Here is a 24111-nt window from a genome sequence, read left to right as displayed (position 1 = left end):
GGAGGTGAACGGTACTTTGGGCTGTGGGATTGGGTGTATTGTGCGGGTGTTTGATTTGTATTGGCGGGTTGTATGGACGGGAGGGGGGAGGTGTTTGTTATGCGGGATTAATTTGTGGCATATTAAATATAAGCCTGGTTGTGTTGTGGCTAATAGAGTATATATATGTCTTGTGTTTATTTACTGTTGTAGTCATTCCCAGCTGAATATCAGGTCCCACCCGCCTCTCACAGCATCTTCCCTCTCTGAATCGCTCCCACTGCCCTCTAGTCCTTCACTCTCACTTTCCTCATCCACAAATCTTTCATCCTGGCTCAAATTAATGGAGAAATCGTCGCTTTCTTGGTCCGAATCTCTCTCGCTGCTGGTGGCCATGATTGTAAACAATGTGGGAATGTGAGGAGCTCCACAACCTGTGACGTCACGCTACTTCCGGTACAGGCAAGGCTTTTTTATCAGCGACCAAAAGTTGCGAACTTTATCGTCGATGTTCTCTACTAAATCCTTTCAGCAAAAATATGGCAATATCGCGAAATGATCAAGTATGACACATAGAATGGACCTGCTATCCCCGTTTAAATAAGAAAATCGCATTTCAGTAGGCCTTTAAGTCTATTTTGAGAGTGTTACAACGACAAATTGGGTGAAATGACCTCTCCAACCACACTGTTTCAATAAATGTCCCCAACCACTCGACCCCCATTGTGATGGCTGGCTATTTACCGTAATTTCCGGACTATAAGCCACTACTTTTTCCCCTCGTTCTGGTCCCTGCGGCTTATACAAGGGTGCGGCTTATATACGGCCCGTTCTTCTCCGACACCGACGAAGAGGATTTCGGTGGTTTTAGTACGCAGGAGGAAGACGATGACACAATGATTAAAGACTGACTTTTCATATACCGGTAGGCTGGTTATTTTGATAACGTACAGGCGAGCACTTTGTATTACTTTGCAGCGTTGTATTATTTGTACTCTGCACGAATGCTGTTCGCCATGTCAAAGATGTGAAAGTTTGATTGAATGATTGAAAGATTTATTGTTAATAAATGGGACGCTTTGCGTTCCCAAACAGTCATCTCTGTCCCGACAATCCCCTCCGTGGTAGCAGGAACCCCTATATACTACGCTAATTACACATCAAAACCCTGCGGCTTATACAAGGGTGCGGCTTATATATGGAGCAATCTGTATTTTCCCTTAAATTTAGCTGGTGCGGCTTATAGTCAGGTGCGGCTTATAGTCCAGAAATTACGGTATACGATAACAATTATAACTTGCAACATTTTGTTCACAATATTATGTATAGCGATTAGCAGTATTATTCAAATGATACCCACAGGAAAACTGCATTATAACACAACTATGAACGAGGACATAAAGCTGTGTACAGCTGAACGATGTCATCATGCATGATTCCTCACTGTTGATGTCGAGAGCTCTTGCAGCATTTTTAAAGTCCTACTGAAAGCCACTACTAGCGACCACGCAGTCTGATAGTTTATGTATCAATGATGAAATCTTAACATTGCAACACATGCCAATACGGCCGGGTTAACTTATAAAGTGACATTTTAAAATTCCCGCCACACTTCCGGTTGAAAAACTCCTTTGGATATGATTTATGCGCGTGACGTCACAAAATCCACGGAAGTGGTTGGACCACATCGGACCCGATACAGAAACCTCTTGTTTTCTTCGACAAAATTCCACAGTATTCTGGACATCTGTGTTGGTGAATCTTTTGCAATTTGTTCAATGAACAATGGAGGCTGCAAAGAACAAAGTTGTAGGTGGGATGGATCGGTGTATTAGCGGCTGAGTACAATACTTACAGCAACACAACAAGGACTACTTACTACGCCTAGCCGATGCTTGCCGCCAAACCCACGGGTGAAGTCCTTCGTCGCGCCGTCGATCGCTGGAACGCAGGTGAGCACGGCTGTTGATGGGAAGATGAGGGCTGGCTGGTGTAGGTGGAGCGCTAATGTTTTTATCATAGTTCTGTGAGGTCCGGTTGCTAAGTTGCTAAATTAGCTTTAGCGTCGTTAGCAACAGCATTGTTAAGCCTTACCAGGCTGAGAATTTTTAACCGTGTAGTTACATGTACATGGTTTAATAGTATTTTTGCTCTTCTGTCTATCCTTCCAGTCAGGGGTTTATTTCTTTTGTTTCTATCTTCATTTGAGAACGATGCTATCACGTTAGCTCAGTAGCTAAGTGTGTCACCGATGTATTGTCGTGGAGATAAAAGGCACTGAATGTCCATTTCGCGTTCTCGACTCTCATTTTCAAGAGGATATAGTATCCCAGGTGGTTTAAAATACAAATCCGTGATCCACAATAGAAAAAGGAGAGTGTGGAATCCAATGAGCCAGCTTGTACCTAAGTTACGGTCAGAGCGAAAAAAGATACGTCCATCGCTGCCTCTCAAGTCATTCACTGTAACGTTCCTCATCTACGAATCTTTCATCCTCGCTCAAATTAATGAGGTAATCGTCGCTTTCTCGGTCCGAATCTCTCTCCCTCCATTGTAAACAACGGGGAATTGTGAGGAATACTAGCTCCTGTGACGTCACGCTACTTCCGCTACAGGCAAGGCTTTTTTTTATCAGCGAGCAAAAGTTGCGAACTTTATCGTCGATGTTCTCTACTAAATCCTTTCAGCAAAAATATGGCAATATCGCGAAATGATCAAGTATGACACATAGAATGGATCTGCTATTCCCGTTTAAATAAAAAAAAATCATTTCAGTAGGCCTTTAAGTACAGTAATGATCATTAGTGCAAATGTGCAAGCTGTTCTGGGATTCTTTCTGCTCTGACCGACTCTTAATATGCACACAGGACATTCCCAGTTCCTGAATGAGTCCCTACCTTTCATTTAAACCGAGACATGTATGATGAATGCTGTGACACATTGGTTACTGTAGCTTGGACAGCATGTGACATTTAATTGGATTCAGACGTTTGGACACGAATGGATCATTTCAAGTCATGCGCTGTACTTTGGCTGAGTGCGTGTCGGTCCAGTCGTTGTTGCTCACCATGTCTCTAAGAAATGATAAACGTAATGAATCATCCATTTTTCCATTCCATTAACAAATTCCACAAAATGAGATCCATCCAGTGTAAACCTGATCACATATGACGCATGTGTTAGTATTTATTTTGCATACAAAATGATGGAATTTAGCCACTGTGGATGATCCGATCAAAGCTTTCAATTATTATACAAAACCCAAAAGCACTGAAGTTGTCACGTTGTGTAAATGGTAAATAAAAAGAGAATACAATGATTTGCAAATCCTTTTCAATTTATATTCAATTGAAGAGACTGCAAAGACAAGATATTTCATGTTCACACTGAGAAACACCATTTTTGTTTTGCAAATAATCATTAACTTAGAATTTAAAGGCAGCAACACTTTTTACCACTGTGTTACATGGCCTGTCCTTTTAACAACACTCAGTAAAGGTTTGGGAACTGAGGAGACACATTTTTGAAGTGGAATTCTTTCCCATTCTTGTTTGATGTACAGCTTAAGTTGTTCAACAGTCCGGGGGTCTCCCTTGTGCTATTTTAGGCTTCACACATTTTCAATGGGAGACAGGTCTGGACTACAGGCAGGCCAGTCTAGTACCCGCACTCTTTTACTATGAAGCCACGCTGTTGTAACACGTGGCTTAATTGGCATCGTCTTGCTGAAATAAGCAGGGGCGTCCATGATAACGTTGCTTGAATGGCAACATATGTTGCTCCAAAAGCTGTATGTACCTTTCAGCATTAATGGTGCCTTCACAGATGTGTAAGTTACCCATGTCATGGCCACTAATACACCCCCCTACCATCACACATGCTGCCTTTTTAACTTTGCACCTAGAACAACCTGGATGGTTCTTGTCCTCTTTGGTCCGGAGGACACAGTTTCCAAGAACAATTTGAAATGTGGACTCGTCAGACCACAGAACGCTTTTCCACTTTTTTAGTTACTGACAGTGGTTTTCTGAAGTGTTCCTGAGCCCATGTGGTGATATCCTTTACACACTGATGTCGCCTTTTGATGCAGTACCGCCTGAATTATCCAAAGTCACGGGCATTCAATGTTACGTGTCGTGATTTCTCCAGATTCTCTGAACCTTTTGATGATATTACAGACCTTAGATGGTGAAATCCCTAAATTCCTTGCAATAGATTGTTTAGAAATGTTCTTAAACTGTTCAACAAGTTGCTCAGGCATTTGTTGACAAAGTGGTGACCCTCGCCCCGTCCTTGTTTGTGAATGACTGAGCATATCATGGAAGTTGCTTTTATACCCAATCATGGCACCCACCTGTTCCCAATTAGCTTGTTCACCTGTGGGATGTTCCAAATAAGTGTTTGATGAGCATTACTCAACTTTCTGTCTTTTTTGCCACTCGTGTCAGCTTTTTTGAAACATGTTGCAGGCATCAAGTTCTAAATGAGCTAATATTTGCACAAAATAACAAAGTTTACCAGTTTGAACGTTAAGTATCTTGTCTTTGCAGTCTATTCAATTGAATATAAGTTGAAAAGGATTTGTTGTATTCTCTTTTTATTTACCATTTACACAACGTGACAACTTCACTGCTTTTGGGGTTTGTATAAAAAATACAGGCCCGGCCCTAACCAATCTGGCGCCCTAGGCAAGATTTTAGGTGGCGCCCCCCCCACATCGGCAGTGAAGTGTATATACTCACAAGAAACCGAATAGCTTTGTCTTTGACCTTTTTTGTTACTTAAAGAAAGCAAATTAACAATCAGAATTGTTAACAAGATACAAAAAAATATGGATAAATAAATGAATACAAAAAATTAAAAATGAATATATGAAATACAATATTTTTTACATACATAAACACAAAATAAAACATGTCAACAAGTTGCATAAAATAAATTAAAAATACAATATAAATAAGGCACTGCACAAAACAAGATATCAAACCAGTATGACTTTAACAACTTTATTACAAAAAAAGGGGATCCTACAGAGTTCTCTATTTGTGCTTTTTAATATTGCATTAACTACAATGACTTACAAATGACTGTACACCAGGGAGTACTGTAATTACCTAACGTAACATTATTATTTTCCATAACAATTTAGCCCCCTCCACAATATTAACCCGACGTTAAAACAGAAGTAGCTATTTATTGATTAGCAATTGCCGAATCATGTAACATTAGCTTAATGCTAAAAAGCCAGGTTGCTATCACATTCTGTAACAGACAAATCATTTCATGTCCGCTAACGTTACCTACCTGCTACCTCTGTCTTTTTCTCGTTTCTCCTCTTCTTTTCTCTTTTTTCTTCCCTGGGCACCTGACAGTTTTGGCCGTTTTTGACATCTTGTGTTGATTTTTTTATGTGGTGACGTCCAAAAACAGTCATGATACGGGAAGGGAGGGGGCGCACCGTGCCGGGGGAGGGGGGACGTAATGTTGTAACAAATAATATTTCTATTAAATAGGCTTTACTTTGCATTTTAATTAACGTGGGATTATTTTATGTATTTAGAAATAGTAGTACCAACATTTTTTTTTTTTTTTTCCTCCAACATTTGTGGCACTGGCGTGGCGCCCCCTGATGGACGGCGCCCTTAGCATTTGCCTATACGGCCTATGCCACGGGCCGGCCCTGAAAAAAATATCTTCACTTGTCTTGTTTAAAACAAATTTCAAGACATACAGAATATATTACACACTGTAATACAACGATACAGCATTTTAGACAAATGTCAACACTTAAACGAGTAACTGTGTCACAATGTATATCATTTTGTATCTGTATTTGGTTGCTAATTAGTCATTAGTCTAATCGGTTCAAAGAAACAAAGTTGTTGGCAACTCCCACTTGTCAGTGCTTACACATCTTTGCCTATGGTTGACGTGTTTGTGATTATTAATGTATGAAAACACATCAAACTCGTTTTTTCTCTCGTCGTCAGAAGAAATAGCGACGCCCCGTGTACATTTCCACAAAGTATTCCCAGGATGATGAATAGTTTGAATATTATAGGGTGTGCTGGGCTCCATAACTCTCCTCCCGTGGATGCAAGCCAGTGTTTTATTTGCCAGGATTATACAGCCTTGTAATTTTTCTCCTGTTAATTATTACACATTAAGGGCCTGATCTACTAAAGGTTTGTGTGCGGTAGACGTTTGCAAAGCTGAGCTACTAAAGAGGATTGCGTCTCTTAAAGGGGTCGTGTTTTGATTTTGATTTTTTTCTACAAACCCCGTTTCCATTTGAGTTGGGAAATGGTGTTAGATGTAAATATAAACGGAATACAATGATTTGCAAATCCTTTTCAAGCCATATTCAGTTGAATATGCTACAAAGACAACATATTTGATGTTCAAACTGATAAACATTTGGTTTTTTTTGCAAATAATCATTAACTTTAGAATTTGATGGCAGCAACACGTGCCAAAGAAGTTGGGAAAGGTGGCAATAAATACTGATAAAGTTGAGGAATGCTCATCAAACACTTATTTGGATCATCCCACAGGTGTGCAGGCTAATTGGGAACAGGTGGGTGCCATGATTGGGTATAAAAGTAGATTCCATGAAATGCTCAGTCATTCACAAACAAGGATGGGGCGAGGGTCACCACTTTGTCAACAAATGCCTGAGCAAATTGTTGAACAGTTTAAGAACAACCTTTCTCAAGCAGCTATTACAAGGAATTTAGGGATTTCACCATCTACGCTCCGTAATATCATCAAAGGGTTCAGAGAATGTGGAGAAATCACTGCAGGTAAGCAGCTATGCCCGTGACCTTCCATCCCTCAGGCTGTACTGCATCAACAAGCAACCGCTGCTGCTCACTGCTCCCCTCACCTCCCAGGGGGTGATCAAAGGTGATGGGTCAAATGCAGAGGAGAAATTTCATTTCAGTAGGCCTTTAAAAGAGCTTCAAGCTCCCATAAAAAAAATGCCTGTCAATAAAATCCTTACTTTATTTTTACTCTTTTACTGACTGAAGATTAGTCTTTCAGTTTTTTTTTTTATACATTCAGTGAATGATTGATGTCGCGAGCTAACTAACGTTATCTGTGGAAGATGTTCAAAGCCTGAGTGTCTCTTGCATCCTTATTAATTTCTCCCTCTGAAAGTGGAAGAGTCAGCAATAACCCAAAGAAGCAGCCATCTATCGTCAGACTCAGACATCAATTTGTGCAGCTGGATGGCGACCTGGCAAACTTTGTTTCCAGCCATGACGAGCAGCCTCATCAGCAGGAGTAGTGGAGAGTGCAGATTGTCATTTAACAGATGATCTGTCAGCAGAGCAGGACATCAACTAGAGAGTACACAATAACTCCTGTGCATAACCATTGTGCTGTTCAAATGTTAAGGACAAAAACAACTCACTTTAAAATATATAGTAGTGATAGTGAGAGTCCAGTCCATATTGGATCTAACATAATAGTGTGAGAGTCCAGTCCATAGTGGATCTAACATAATAGTGAGAGAGTCCAGTCCATATTGGATCTAACATAATAGTGTGAGAGTCCAGTCCATAGTGGATCTAACATAATAGTGTGAGAGTCCAGTCCATAGTGGATCTAACATAATAGTGTGAGAGTCCAGTCCATAGTGGATCTAACATAATAGTGTGAGAGTCCAGTCCATAGTGGATCTAACATAATAGTGTGAGAGTCCAGTCCATAGTGGATCTAACATAATAGTGTGAGAGTCCAGTCCATAGTGGATCTAACATAATAGTGTGAGAGTCCAGTCCATAGTGGATCTAACATAATAGTGTGAGAGTCCAGTCCATAGTGGATCTAACATAATAGTGTGAGAGTCCAGTCCATAGTGGATCTAATATAATAGTGTGAGAGTCCAGTCCATAGTGGATCTAACATAATAGTGTGAGAGTCCAGTCCATAGTGGATCTAACATAATAGTGTGAGAGTCCAGTCCATAGTGGATCTAACATATTAGTGTGAGAGTCCAGTCCATAGTGGATCTAACATAATAGTGAGAGTCCAGTCCATAGTGGATCTAACATAATAGTGAGAGTGTCCAGTCCATAGTGGATCTAACATAATAGTGTGAGAGTCCAGTCCATAGTGGATTTAACATAATAGTGTGAGAGTCCAGTCCATAGTGGATCTAACATAATAGTGTGAGAGTCCAGTCCATAGTGGATCTAACATATTAGTGTGAGAGTCCAGTCCATAGTGGATTTAACATAATAGTGAGAGTCCAGTCCATAGTGGATCTAACATAATAGTGAGAGTGTCCAGTCCATAGTGGATCTAACATAATAGTGTGAGAGTCCAGTCCATAATGGATCTAACATAATAGTGTGAGAGTCCAGTCCATAGTGGATCTAACATAATAGTGAGAGTCCAGTCCATAGTGGATCTAACATAATAGTGAAAGTCCAGTCCATAGTGGATCTAACATAATAGTGAGAGAGTCCAGTCCATAGTGGATTTATCATAATAGTGTGAGAGTCCAGTCCATAGTGGATTTAACATAATAGTGTGAGAGTCCAGTCCATAGTGGATCTAACATAATAGTGTGAGAGTCCAGTCCATAGTGGATTTAACATAATAGTGTGGGAGTCCAGTCCATTGTGGATTTAACATAATAGTGTGAGAGTCCAGTCCATAGTGGATCTAACATAATAGTGAGAGTCCAGTCCATAGTGGATTTAACATAATAGTGTGAGAGTCCAGTCCATAGTGGATTTAACATAATATTGTGAGAGTCCAGTCCATAGTGGATCTAACATATTAGTGTGAGAGTCCAGTCCATAGTGGATTTAACATAATAGTGTGAGAGTCCAGTCCATAGTGGATCTAACATAATAGTGTGAGAGTCCAGTCCATAGTGGATCTAACATATTAGTGTGAGAGTCCAGTCCATAGTGGATTTAACATAATAGTGTGAGAGTCCAGTCCATAGTGGATTTAACATAATATTGGGAGAGTCCAGTCCATAGTGGATCTAACATATTAGTGTGAGAGTCCAGTCCATAGTGGATTTAACATAATAGTGTGAGAGTCCAGTCCATAGTGGATTTAACATAATAGTGTGAGAGTCCAGTCCATAGTGGATCTAACATAATAGTGAGAGTCCAGTCCATAGTGGGGCCAGCAGGAGATCATCTTGAGTGGAGACGGGTCAGCAGCACAGAGACGTCCCCAACTGATGCACAGATGAGTGGTCCACCCCGGGTCCCGACTTTGAACAGCTAGTGCATCATCCGTGGTCACCTAATAACATCTCCATGCAGGAGAGGGGGGCAGAGCAGAAAAGAGACGGCAGATCAACTGGTCTAAAAGGGGGGTCTATTTAGAGGCTAGAGTATACAAATGAGTTTTAAGATGGGACTTAAAGGCTTCTACTGAGGTAGCATCTCTAACTGTTAGCGGGAGGGCATTCCAGAGTACTGGAGCCCACATAATTAATTTTGGCCCTAGGAATCACTAATAAGCCGGAGTTCTTAGAACGCAGATTACTTGTCGGGACATATGGTACAATACAATCAGCAAGATAGGATGGAGCTAGACCGTGTAGTATTTTATACGTAAGTAGTAAAACCTTAAAGTTGCATCTTAAGTGCACAGGAAGCCAGTGCAGGTGAGTTAGTATAGGTATATATATGTATATATGTATATATGTATATAAAGGTAAATACAGTATAGGTGTAATATGATCAAACATTCTTGTTGTTGTCAAAAAAATAGGAATATAAAACACTAGGGATGCCGATAAATGCGTTAAAATGTAATATCGGAAATTATCGGTATCGGTTTTTTTATTATCTGTATCGTTTTTTTTGTTGTTGTTTTTTTTATTTTTTATTATTAAATCAACATAAAAACACAAGATACACTTACAATTAGTGCACCAACCCAAAAAACCTCCCTCCCCCCATTTCTTTCTGTTATCAATATTCTGGTTCCTACATTATATATCAATATATATCAATACAGTCTGTAAGGGATACAGTCCGTAAGCACACATGATTGTGCGTGCTGCTGCTCCACTAATAGTACTAACCTTTAACACTTAATTTTACTCATTTTCATTAATTACTAATTTCTATGTAACTGTTTTTATATTGTTTTACTTTCTTTTTTATTCAAGAAAATGTTTTTAATTTAGTTATCTTATGTTATTATTTTTTTTAAAAAGTACCTTATCTTCACCGTACATGGTTGTCCAAATTAGGCATAATAATGTGTTAATTCCACGACTGCATATATCGGTTGATATCGGTATCGGTTGATATCGGTATCGGTAATTAAAGAGTTGGACAATATCGGAATATCTGATATCGGCAAAAAGCCATTATCGGACATCCCTATAAAACACTGTACTTTATTCAAGTGAATCTTCGGCGTACCACTAGATGGCGCATGTGTACCGTACCGCAATTTGAGAATCGCGGGTGTAATTTAAATAAACGAAACCAGCATTTATGTTTGTGGTGACTTTCTGTGCCTGACTCGTCCACCATTGAGTGAGCAATTCTGTTTGAATCTGTCCTCTTTCAGTGGAGCTGAAGTTTAACTTGGACCAGTATGTGAACAAGCGTTACCCCGGCCTGGTCAAGATCGTGCGGAACATCAAGCGGGAGGGTCTGATCCGAGCCAGAATACACGGCTGGAACGCGGCCACGGCCCCCGTGGTGGGCTTCTTTGATGCCCACGTGGAGTTCAACTCAGGCTGGTAAGAGAATGTGGTGTTGAACAAAAAGCAGGTCAGATGTCCCAACTGTGTCTTTTGTCGCTTTCTTTTTATGTTTCCGGTACAAATTGGCATTGTCACTGAGAGGCGCACTTTGGACAGCTGCCTGCATTTTGATGTATAGTGCTGCACTTTTCAGCTGTGTGACCTTCTCAGTGACATGAAGGTTGTTGCTTGATTCATTAATAAAATAGATCGGAACATGCTAAAAGGAGTGTTAAATAAGATCACTTAAATATGACATACACAAGACAAGGAAGAGAGACAAATAGGGAAATGTCAGAGCAGGTTGTAATCAAAGATGCAGCTCACTCGTATTTTTATTTTGTTTTTTTAAATTGCTTTCCTCAGGCCGATTTTTACAATATTACTCGTGGGGGTCTCAGCTCAGTGTCTACCTGCTACTTCAGTTTACCAGCAACCTTCAAGCACACATATTGCACTTGATTCAAAGAAAGCAACAGAGCAAATAGGTGTTTTTTTGTAGATACACTACGTCATCTTTTTTTTTTTACATGAATACATGTGGAAAGTGTATTTCTGAGCATATTATCAGAAAAACTAGGAAAGTGATAATCACATACTTAAAAATAATGAAAGCCAATTTATATATTATATGAATATACATACAAATATATAAAATAAAAAGTATAATATATATATATATATATATATATATATATATATATATATATATATATATATATATATATATATATATATGTATGTATGTATGTATGTATGTATGTATGTATGTATGTATGTATGTATATATATAGCTAGCCCTCTGTCTCAGAGGGCGAAAAGAGGAGCCGAGTGCATAAGCCTCCTCAGCCGGTACATAGCCTCTCCATTGTCAAGACTCGTACATGCCTCCTCGTGGCCACACACGGTAACTGGAACCTCGCGGTTCCAGGCTAAGTTGTACGGGATCTCGGAGCAGCAGGGGGCCCCAGAGACGGGGCATGCAGGCCCACCGGTGTGTGGACATGCCCTGGTGCCCAGTCAACCCCTGTCCCAGCTATGGGTAAATAACCCCAGCTATGGGCGAATAGTGAAAACCGCCTCAACGGTGGACCAGGCGGAAGATGGCGGCAGCGGAATGCACCACAACGGCTGGGAAGGCGGATGAAGGCTGCAGCAAAGACGGGTCCCCAGTCGTCTTGGTTTCCATGCCACTGGACCCTGGCCCGCTCAATGCCAAGGACTGTGTGGTGGCTGACCGTGCACCAGTCTCCCCACATTAAAAGATTCCACGCACAGGCGTCCTCCATATAGGGAATCCACCCTAACATCCCTTGGAGGACAGTCATACTCGTTTCGAGTGACCGCCGACGACGACGACGATATATATATATATATATATATATATATATATATATATATATATATATATATATATATATATATATATATATTTATATATATATATATATAGGAAAGGGATAACTGCATACTTAAAAATAATGAAAGCCAATTTATATATTACATGAATAAACATAACAAATATATAAAAAAAAGTATATTAATTTGCATAATCAATTATTAAATGTATTAATTTCAATATATATATATATATATATATATATATATATATATATATATATATATATATATATATATATATATATATATATATACATATATATATATATATATATATATATATATATAAAAGAATAATAAAAAAATAAATAAAAAATATGTATTTCTATATTAGTATATGTATGTATATTATATATATATATATATATATATATATATATATATATATATATATATATATATATATATATATATATATATATATATATATATATATATATATATATATTTATATATATATATTTATTTTTTTATTATTTATATATATATATATATTTTTTATTTTTATTGTTTTTATTTTTATTTATTCTTTATATTATATTATATATATATATATATATATATATATATATATATATATATATATATATATATATATATATATATATATATATATATATATATATATATATATATATATATATATATATATATATATATATATATATATATATATATATATATATATATATATATATATATATATATATATATATATATATATATATATATATATATATATATATATATATATATATATATTAGGGTTGTCCGGTAATTTGACAGAAAAAAATCCAGACTTTTTGAAAAAAGAAAATCCTGATTTTTTTTTGACAGAAAACATCCCGACTTTTTAACAGAAAAAAATCCAGACTTTTTCCAAAAAAAAAATACAGATTTTTTGATGAAAAAAATCCCAACTTTTTGACAAAAAATATGACAATTTTTTGACCAAAAAAATCCAGACTTTTTCACGAAAAAAAATCCTGAATTCTTCCAAATGGCTAGGGTTAGAGTTAGGGTTAGGCTTAGGGTTAGGGTTGGGGGTTAGGGTTCGGGTTAGGGTTACACTAGGCCTAACCCTAACCCTATTCCATTTTTACAGAAAAAAATATTTTTGACAGAAAAGAATCTGACTTTTTGACAGAGTAAAACCCGATTTTTGGACACAAAACATCCCGGCTTTTTGACAGAAAAAATCCAGACTTTTTGACAGAAAAAATCCAGACTTTTTGACAGAAAAAAATTTCGACTTTTTGACAGAAAATATCCCGACTTTTTGACAAAAAATATCCCGACTTTTTGACGGAAAAAATCCAGACTTTTTTGACAGAAAAAATCCACACTTATATGACATACACAAGACAAGGAAGAGAGACAAATAGGGAAATGTCAGAGCAGGTTGTAATCAAAGATGCAGCTCACTTGTATTTTTATTTTTATTTTTATTTTTTTTACATTACTCTCTTCAGGCCAATTTTTACAATATTACTTGTGGGGGTCTCAGCTCAATGTCTACCTGCTACTTCAGTTTACCAGCAACACACTTCTTCAAGCACACATATTGCACTTTATTCAAAGTTGTCATGCTGCAAATGTTTGTAAATAATGTTTGTGCTGCCCATATACGTATATAAGCTGGTTGTGAGGCAGGCGAGAGATGGGATAGATAGAGCAGGGCTTCTCAACACTTCTATGGAAAGCAACGGAGCAAATTTTTTGCATATCAATCAATCAATCAATGTTTATTTATATAGCCCTAAATCACAAGTGTCTACGTCATCTTTTTTTTTTTTACATGAATACATGTGGAAAGTGTATTTCAGAACATATTATCAGAACAACTAGGAAAGTTATAACTGCATACTTAAAAATACTTAAAAAAATAATATATTACATACATTTACATAAAAGATATAAAAAATAAAAAGTTTGATAATTTACATAATAAATTATTAAATTGATTAATATCAATATATATATATATATATATATATATATATATATATATATATATATATATATATATATATATATATATATATATATATATATATATATATATATATATATATATATATATATATATATATATATATATATATATATATATATATATATATATATATATATTTATATTTATATATATTAGGGTTGTCCGGTATTTTGACAGAAAAAATCCAGACTTTTTGAAAAAAAAAAACCCGATTTTTTGACAGAAAAAAACCCACATTTTTTTAAATTGAAAAAATTTAAACATTTTCGGCAGAAAAAAAATCCAAATTTTTTGACAGAAAAAAAATCCAGATTTTTTGACAGAAAAAATGAGACTTTTTGACAAAAAAATCCTGACTTTTTGACAGAAAAATCCTGACTTTTTGACGGAAAAAATCCAGACTTTTTGACAGAAAAAATCCTGACTTTTTGACGGAAAAAATCCAGACTTTTTGACAGAAAATATCCAGACTTTTTGACAGAAAAAATCCAGACTTTTTGACGGAAAAAATCCAGACTTTTTGACGGAAAAAATCCAGACTTTTTGACGGAAAAAATCCAGACTTTTTGACAGAAAATATCCAGACTTTTTGACAGAAAAAATCCAGACTTTTTGACGGAAAAAATCCAGACTTTTTGATGGAAAAAATCCAGACTTTTTGACGGAAAAAGTCCAGACTTTTTGACGGAAAAAATCCAGACTTTTTGACAGAAAATATCCCGATTTTTTGACAGAAAAAAAACCAACATTTTTTTACTTGAAAAAATCCAAAAATTTTTGGCAGAAAAAAAATCCAAATTTTTTGACAGAAAAAAAATCCATATTTTTTGACAGAAAAAAATGAGACTTTTTGACAAAAAAATCCTGACTTTTTGACAGAAAAATCCTGACTTTTTGATGGAAAAAATCCAGACTTTTTGACGGAAAAAATCCAGACTTTTTGACGGAAAAAATCCAGACTTTTTGACGGAAAAAATCCAGACTTTTTGACGGAAAAAATCCAGACTTTTTGACGGAAAAAATCCAGACTTTTTGACAGAAAATATCCCGATTTTTTGACGGAAAAAAAAAACAAAATTTTTTTACTTGAAAAAATCTAAAATTTTTTGGCAGAAAAAAAATCCAAATTTTTTGACAGAAAAAAAATCCAGATTTTTTGACAGAAAAAATGAGACTTTTTGACAAAAAAAATCCTGACTTTTTGACAGAAAAATCCTGAATTTTTGACGGAAAAAATCTAGACTTTTTGACGGAAAAAATCCAGACTTTTTGACAGAAAAAAATCCAGACTTTTTGAAAAAAAAAATTCCGATTTTTTGACAGAAAAAAACCCAACATTTTTTTAATTGAAAAAATCAAAAAAAATTTTGGCAGAAAAAAAATCCAGATTTTTTGACAGAAAAAAAATCCAGATTTTTTGACAGAAAAAAAATCCAGATTTTTTGACAGAAAAAAAATCCAGATTTTTTGACAGAAAAAATGAGACTTTTTGACAAAAAAATCCTGACTTTTTGACAGAAAAATCCTGACTTTTTGACAGAAAAAATCCAGACTTTTTGACGGAAAAAATCCAGACTTTTGGACGGAAAAAATCCAGACTTTTTGACAGAAAATATCCAGACTTTTTGACAGAAAAAATCCAGACTTTTTGACAGAAAAATCCAGACTTTTTGACAGAAAAAAACAGACTTTTTGACTGAAAAAATCCAGACTTTTTGACGGACAAAATCCAGACTTTTTGACGGAAAAAATCCAGACTTTTTGACTGGAAAAATCCAGACTTTTTGATGGAAAAAATCCAGACTTTTTGACAGAAAATATCCCGACTTTTTGACAGAAAATCCCCATTATTTTGATGGAAAAAAACCCGACTTTTTGACAGAAAAAAAACCTACTTTTTGACAGAAAAAAACCTGACTTCATATATATATATGTATATATATATATATATATATATATATATATATATATATATATATATATATATATATATATATATATATATATATATATATATATATATATATATATATATATATATATATATATATATATATATATATATATATATATATATATATATGTATATATATATATAAATAATACAGCTGTTGTTGCACTCTCTTGACAGTTCATAGTCCAAATCAGGGGTGTCCAACCTTTTTTCTTCTATGAGTTTCTTACACAAGCTATTCAGCTATTCATTTTTGTAACATTTATTTATAAAGCTTCCTAAACCCAAACAAAGGGAATAAGATTGTTACGCCCTTGGGTGGGCAAACTTTTTGGTTTAGGGGCCACATTGGCTATCGAGCACATGATGCATTTCAAAGCATATCATATCAGTTGGAACTGAGGGTAACTTCTCAAACATGGGCTATTTTAATCATACTATCTCTATTTTCAACAACATCATATAATCAAAGAAACATACAAACGGTATTAAAGGGTTAACACTTAAAGGTACATTCTCTTTTAGTGGGAGCAGGCAGGGTTGTTGATCACCCGACTTTGCCAATGCATCGAAGTTTACAATCAGTTTTGTTGTGGCAATTCTCAAAACAGATCTCTATTGACATTTTTTTTTTAGTGACTGCATCAATAACAAACTCGTCCTTAACCCTTTTCCTATCCCTCAAAGTAAGATATTGTATGGAGCTCCAAAATGAGGGCTGTTATTTGGTGTTTCTTACATTTTCTAAGTAATGGTTGACTCTATTTCCCAAGGAACAGGACTGACTTGTGTGCTTAATGGGAACACAACCAGTCTTTTGGGATCAGAATGAATGCTGCTTGGTCGGAGATCCAAAACTTGTTTCACTCACTCAAATACTTTGTACAACCTTTATTATTATTTAGTATACATTTTGAAAAAAACATCATGCGACTTCTTAATCCACCAAGTCATTATATCAAATACAACGGGTTAGTATCCTCATTGTCTGCTGAGCTCAATTTGAAGCTCCAGGTGTAATGTTTTTGTGTTCATGTTGAAGTCACAGGAGGTTAGCAACACTAGTGGCTGAGCCGTCAGCAATGATGTCTTTTATGTAACCAAGCATATGACAACCATGCTCTCTCAGGGATCATTTACACCTTCCCTTTTCCTTTTGACACTGATTATAAGCCGTCATGGGAAATTCTATTTACACTTTGCTGTGCAGTGTATATTGTGTTACACACAGGGAAGCAGTGCACACACATGCAGGCGTGTAAGTGTCGACTTTTGGACCAAAAAAAATTCAGACTTTTTGACGGAAAAAATCCAGATTTCTTGACAGAAAAAAATCCCGATTTTTTGACAGAAAAAAAACCCCAGATTTTTTCACAGAAAACTCCAGACTTTTTGACAGAAAAAAAAACATTTTTTCACAGAAAAAAATCCAAGATTTTTTCACAGAAAAAATGCGACTTTTTGACAGAAAAATCCTGACTTTTTGACAGAAAAAAAAAGATTTTATGACAGAAAAAACCCTGACCTTTTGACAGAAAAAATCCCTAATTTTTCCACAGAATAAATCCAGACTTTCACAGAAAGAAATCCTGATTTTTTTGACGGAAAAAAATCCCCATTTTTTGACACAAAACATCCCCACTTTTTGACAGAAAAATCCAGATTTTTTGACAGAAAAAAAATCTGGATTTTTTCACAAAAAAAAATCCCGATTTTTTGACAGAAAAAAATCCCGATTTTTTGACAGAAAAAAATACAGATTTTTTGACAGAAAAAAATACAGATTTTTTGACAAAAAAAAAAAAAATTTTGACAGAAAAAATACAGATTTTTTGACAGAAAAAAATCCAGATTGTTTGACAGAAAAAAATACAGATTTTTTGACAGAAAACAATACCGATTTTTTGACAGAAAACAATACCGATTTTTTCACAGAAAAAAATACAGATTTTTTGACAGAAAATAATACAGATTTTTTGACAAAAAAAAAATACAGATTTTTTGACAAAAAAAAATACAGATTTTTTTTAACAGAAAAAAATACAGATTTTTTTTGACAGAAAAAAATTTGACTTTTTGACAGAAAAATCCTGACTTTTTGGCAGAAAAAAAACAACTTTTTGACAGAAAAAAACCTGACTTTTTGACAGAAAAACCCCCGACTTTTTGACAGAAAAATCCTGACTTTTTGATGGAAAAAATCCCGACTTTTTGATGGAAAAAATCCCGAAGTTTTGACAGAAAATATCCCGAAGTTTTGACGGAAAATATCCCGACTTTTTGACAGAAAAAATCCAGACTTTTTGACAGTGCAAATCCAGACTTTTTGACAGAAAAGATCCTGACTTTTTGACAAAAAAAATCCAGATTTTCTGGCAGAAAAAAATCGAGACCTTCTGACAGAAAAAACCCCGACTTTCTGACAGAAAAAAATCCAGACTTTCTGACAGAAAAAAATCCTGACTTTTTGACAGAAAAAAATCCCGATTTTTTGACAGAAAAAAATCCCGATTTTTTGACAGAAAAAAATCCTGATTTTTTGACAGAAAAAAATCTGGACTTTTTGACAGGAAAAAACCCTGACTTGCAGGCATGTACGGAAAAACCTCTTTGAGCTAAGTTTCAGGAACATTTGGCACCCTGCTCATGGGCACTTCAACCGTGCACAGGATGCACAGGTTGTTTGCATTGAAACAGCACAGATGTTTGTATTTAAATACCCTTCAGGAAATGTCACACACGCTGATTTCTTGCAACAATCTGATTACAATGTAACACTCTTTGGAGTCTACCATTGTTTTACAAATTCTCGTAAAGGTGCACTGCATGACGGGGATCTAACAGCTCTCACTTTGTACGCAGAGTTGTATATTTGCCTCAGAATGTTACAGATGTCAATTGATATCCCGGTTAGCTTCGACTGTTCCCCATCTGCTCTTGTTTTAAAAATAGATGTGCCTTCCATGCCTCTATGTAGACCATCCATCCTGCAATACCTCTGTTTTACGTGCGTCGGCAAATTGCACAAGGTCTGTTTTTACAGATTGCCGTCTGAAAATGTCGTTTTCAATGGAGCAAATTACAAGTACAACACTTTTTGATTCCAGCAGAAGCAGATGGGTAAAAAGATCAAGCAAAGCAGGCACGTTCAAGACTTGCTTGTGCCGCTTCAATTTGTGTGTGTTTAAGTTGTTGAGTGTGAATTTGTATAATCTACTGTATGTGTGCAAACACTCCATGCATCTCCTTTATTCTGAAAGATTTACCCTCTATCTACACAGCCTATTTGTCACAATGGAAGGCGTCAGCTATTTATCATAATATGATTATTCACCATGACACATGCAGTGATTAGTAAGATGGATGGTTCCTCTACAAGTCTATCAATGACCTTGTGCACACTGCCTGTGCATACGGAGGCAAAGAAAAGGCTGCCAGCTCTCAGATGCAGTGTTTTGATTCATTGGCATGGCAGTCCCCCCGGTGTGTTGTGTATTTGCAGTAGAAATGTTGCCTGTTCACATTACTGTTTAAGCTGACATAACTGTATTGGGTGTACTACACACTTGGGCACCTGTTCTTTCAGCTTCCGGGTTTAGGGGAAGTGAAAAAGAAAGCAATTTTCATTTTTTTGTCACATGTACTGTGTACTTTTTCCTCTTTGTTAAGAAGAAAAAAGTTGAATCTGCTGAGCTTAATTTGAAGCTCCAGGTGTAATGTTTTTGTGTTAATGTTGAAGTCACAGGAGGTTAGCAACACTAGCGGCTGAGCCGTCAGTAATGATGTCTTTTATAGACTATGTAACCAAGCATATGACAACCATGCTGTCTCAGGGATCATTTACACCTTCCCTTTTCCTTTTGACACTGATTATAAGCCTTCATGGGAAATTCTATTTACACTCTGCTGTATAGTGTATATTGTGTTACACACAGGGAAGCAGTGCACACACATGCAGGCATGTAAGTGTTGACTTTTTGACACAAAAAATTCAGACTTTTAGACAGAAAAAAATCGAGACTTTTTGACAAAAAAAATTCAGACTTTTTGACAAAAAAAATCCAGACTTTTTGACCAAAAAAATCCAGACTTTTTGACCAAAAAAATCCAGACTTTTTGACAGAAAAAAATCCTGATTTTATTTACATAAAAAATGCCGACTTTTTGACGGAAAATAATCCCGTTTTTTTCACAGAAAAAAAAATCCAGATTCTTTTACAAAAAAATATCCAGATTTTTTTACAGAAAGAAATCCAGATTTTTTTGACAGAAAAAATCCAGATTTTTTGACGAAAAAAAAAATCCTGATTTTTTTCTGTAAAAAAATCGTGATTTTTTGACGGAAACAACCCCAGACTTTTCGACAGAAAAAACCTACTTTTTGACAGATAAAATCCTGACTTTTTGACAGAAAAAAATTCTGACTTTTTGGCGGAAAAATTTCAGACTTTTTCACCAAAAAAATTCCGATTTTTCATAGAAAAAATCCTGACTTTTTGACAGAAAGAAATCCGACTTTTTGACGGAAAAAATCTCAAATTTTTGACAGAAAAACCCAGATTTTTTTACAGAAAAAACCTGACTTTTTGACTGAAAAAAACCCCAGACATTTTAACAGAAAAATCCCGACATTTTAACATAAAAAAATCCAGATTTTCTGACCAAAAAAATAAATGACTTTTTGACAGAAAAATTCCAGACTTTTTGACAGAAAAAACCCTGAATTTTTGACATAAAAAAACCCGACATTTTAACAGGAAAAAAATCCAGACATTTTGACAGAAAAAAATCCAGACTTCTAGACCAAAAATATCCCGAGTTTTTGACAGAAGAAAACCCGACTTTTTGACAAAAAAATCCCGACTTTTTTACAAAAAAAATCCAGACTTTTTGACAGAAAAAATCACGACTTGCTTGATCACGTTTAAAACATATATTTTTGGCCTGGCTTAAAAATGGTGTGACATGCTGTATTATTTGGAAGTTATTTATTTGAAAGGGAGGAATACGTGCAAATAAATAACAGCAAATCTCCAAGTAAAACTATAACATGTGGAGTTCCACAAGGCTCCATATTGGCAGGTCTTGTTGACTGAGACTAAGTCTACACTAAGCCAGGTAACCCCTTAAATGAATAATTATTTAGCCTAAGCCCCGTTTCAGCCACACTAATTTTTTACACGGGTAAGTGCGCCGTCTATTTCTTGAATCTCCGGCTCTTAGCTTTGTATGGACTCATTGATTGTTTACAAACTGAGTTCGGAGAGGAAGTGACGCCAGAAAGACCATGCCCCACACAGGAAGTGACATCAGAAAGAACGCGCCACAGCCAGCTTCATAACAAGCGATTTCGTAACTCAGAGCTAACCACCGGAAATATGAAGGCGAGTCATCCAGACATGCCCGTGTTTCTCCTTCTTCTACATGTACAGACGCTTGTGGAAATCACACATGAATACCTTAAAGGGAAACTTCGGTTTTTTTCAACCTGGGCCCTGTTTTCATAATTTTTTCTGTATATGTGAGTGCTGGATAAAACATTTTTTGAGGTCGCGCCAGTATTGAGCAGGGCAGGCAGCCTCCAGCCCAGCTAACGCTCGTACACAGGGCAACTGGCTCTCGTCAAAATTCGGCCTATAAACATGCATTTTTTTCACACTGACAGGCTCAGATAGTTACAATGAGTGTCCGACAACATACTAGAAAGGAGAAATTAACGTATGTCTCTACCTTTAGCTGGAGATCGCTGTTTGTTGTGAGCTGTGTCCAAATCTCACCACGCTACAAATCTCGTTCCGAAATCTCGCGATAACTCGCGACAAAACACCGGTGGAAAAACAGTTACCTGACTGAGGTGAAGAGAGATGACTGAAGTGATTTTCTGTTGGATTACCGAAGACTGTTATTTTAGTTTTATAGAAAAGTTTGTTTGTTTGTCTGTCATGGCTGAATTTTTGCCTGATGTGGACGACGTGGATGAAATTGCATTTGATTTTGATGGCCGGCCGTATCTATTTGAGCCGGAGTACACAGATGAAGAGCTTCAAGAAATTGAAGAACGGACGAGGAGAGACGGAGTTGGGCAACAGGCAGAGGGCACGGAACCAGCTGCTGCAAGGCTGCGAAACACTGGAAACTGGTGGTGTTCCTGTGGGTGCTGTGTACCTTTGCCTACAGAGGAGGAATGCCTCTGTTGCAGGGAATGGGACCTTTTGCAGCCAGCTGTGTTTGGGGATTACCCAGTGGACGGTACACAACGCTGTGTAACGTCATCAGAGGATTTCCCCTCCTTGATCAACAGGGCAGTGCTAGAGACCTTCTTCCATGTTCCCAAAATCAACTGGAAGAGGCGGCCAAGACCACAGGGAGAAAACGGCCAGCTGTCTATTGAGTGAGTATACGTGACATATTTAGCTTTGTGTAATTTATTTACTGAGAAAGGTCTCTGGTATGAGTAATTACTGTTACAGTATGTATTTAGTCATTACAACTGTTACAGTATGTATTTAGTCTTCATAACTGTATGTATTTAGTCTTCATAACTGTATGTATTTAGTCTTCATAACTGTATGTATTTAGTCTTCATAACTGTTACAGTATGTATTTAGTCTTCATAACTGTATGTATTTAGTCTTCATAACTGTTACAGTATGTATTTAGTCTTCATAACTGTATGTATTTAGTCTTCATAACTGTTACAGTATGTATTTAGTCTTCATAACTGTATGTATTTAGTCTTCAGAACTGTATGTATTTAGTCTTCAGAACTGTATGTATTTAGTCTTCAGAACTGTATGTATTTAGTCTTCAGAACTGTATGTATTTAGTCTTCATAACTGTTACAGTATGTATTTAGTCATCATACTTTTCACAAATAAACTTGATTCTTTCCTCTTCTCCAGCCAATGCAGACTAGTGGCTTACCGTGTGGTGCTGGAGTGGGCGCTCAGAGGAGAGCGTCTAGGTCGTGGCAATAGGAGAGTGTTGCCTAGATGTATAGTTATGGCTATAAGAAGCAAGTACCCCTCTCCCACCGGCACTTACACTGGCTTCAACGAGGCAGAGGACATCTTCAATATACTGTAAATATTTCTGTACACGTACATATCACTGTAAGATTCAATCTTTTACAATAAAGTAATAACAATAGCACAGCTGTGTTTCTATCTCTTTATTTTAAACCACAAACCAACACCCCCACAACCACACCCCCACACACACCAATAATGTTCTATACATTATTTTTTGTCAGCTTTAGTATGGTTTGAACCGTGAACTGTGCCGTGCAAGTAAGTCTGCCTTTTCAGGCCTCGGAACAGGAGCTATGTTGTGCAGTAATCTTCGGCGTGGTTTGCGACAGGGCAAAGGCTCTGTATAAACAACAGTGTGGTCATCCCTTCTCTTCAGGACTCTCTCCATGAGGTTGGTACGGAAGGTTTGCTTGGTCCGTTCATAGATGGGCTTTGCAACCCACTGTGCGCTTCTATTATATCATATCCGATCCTATCATATCAAAAGAATCAAACAAAGGCAATAATCAGAAAAAACTATCCGCAAAGTAGTAGCTATACCACCCATTGTAACTGAGCTACATTTTGATCTAAAAGATATTGTATTGCGCCTGACACCCATATATATATATATATATATATTGTTTATATATTGGATGTAGTGTTTTGAGAATGCTGGATTGTGAAAAAGACCACTGCTCATCCGTAAACTAAATGCTTATAAGCGGTGCTGTAGCTGAATTTACAAACTAAGAAAAACATCAAAACAGCGATCACACATTCAACTCATTGATAAAGTATATGCACAGTGTTTGAAATTACAAACTAGGTCAATTATAGATGCTGTCAGCTACGTATGAGCATCCTTTGTCTGATTTTTACACTAGTTGAAAGTTTACACATGCTATTTGCTAGTAAAGGTGCTAATACAGTGCTTATATTTGCTACTATCATTCGTGTATACTGATATCACATCAACACAACATATTAGCTAATAACGTAACATTACCTGCACTCTGCATGCAGCTGG

General features: G+C 36.2%; 2 protein-coding genes across 3 annotated transcripts in view; both read left to right on the top strand.

The window, feature by feature from the left end:
* The window catches only part of galnt9 (polypeptide N-acetylgalactosaminyltransferase 9), a 230961-nt gene that overhangs the window by 67148 nt on the left and 139702 nt on the right, over positions 1 to 24111 (top strand). The window contains exon 4 of one of the 2 annotated variants that reach the window (XM_062051655.1): positions 10543 to 10717. In XM_062051655.1, coding sequence (XP_061907639.1) covers positions 10543 to 10717 — 175 coding nt within the window. Of the gene's footprint in view, positions 1 to 10542; positions 10718 to 24111 lie in introns of those variants that run through there. The other variant, XM_062051656.1, reaches the window with a different exon arrangement.
* LOC133651682 (uncharacterized) lies at positions 21631 to 23501 on the top strand. Its single transcript, XM_062049699.1, has 2 exons — positions 21631 to 22462; positions 22974 to 23501. Exons 1-2 carry the CDS (start codon positions 21936 to 21938, stop codon positions 23155 to 23157), a joined length of 711 nt encoding a protein of 236 aa, XP_061905683.1. The 5' UTR covers positions 21631 to 21935; the 3' UTR covers positions 23158 to 23501.

The sequence above is a fragment of the Entelurus aequoreus genome, linkage group LG06 (genome assembly GCF_033978785.1).
Source record: "Entelurus aequoreus isolate RoL-2023_Sb linkage group LG06, RoL_Eaeq_v1.1, whole genome shotgun sequence".
Classification (NCBI taxonomy): Eukaryota; Metazoa; Chordata; class Actinopteri; order Syngnathiformes; family Syngnathidae; genus Entelurus; species Entelurus aequoreus.
The sequence above is the reverse complement of the archived record's forward strand: the minus strand, read 5'-3'. Positions and strand labels throughout refer to the sequence as shown.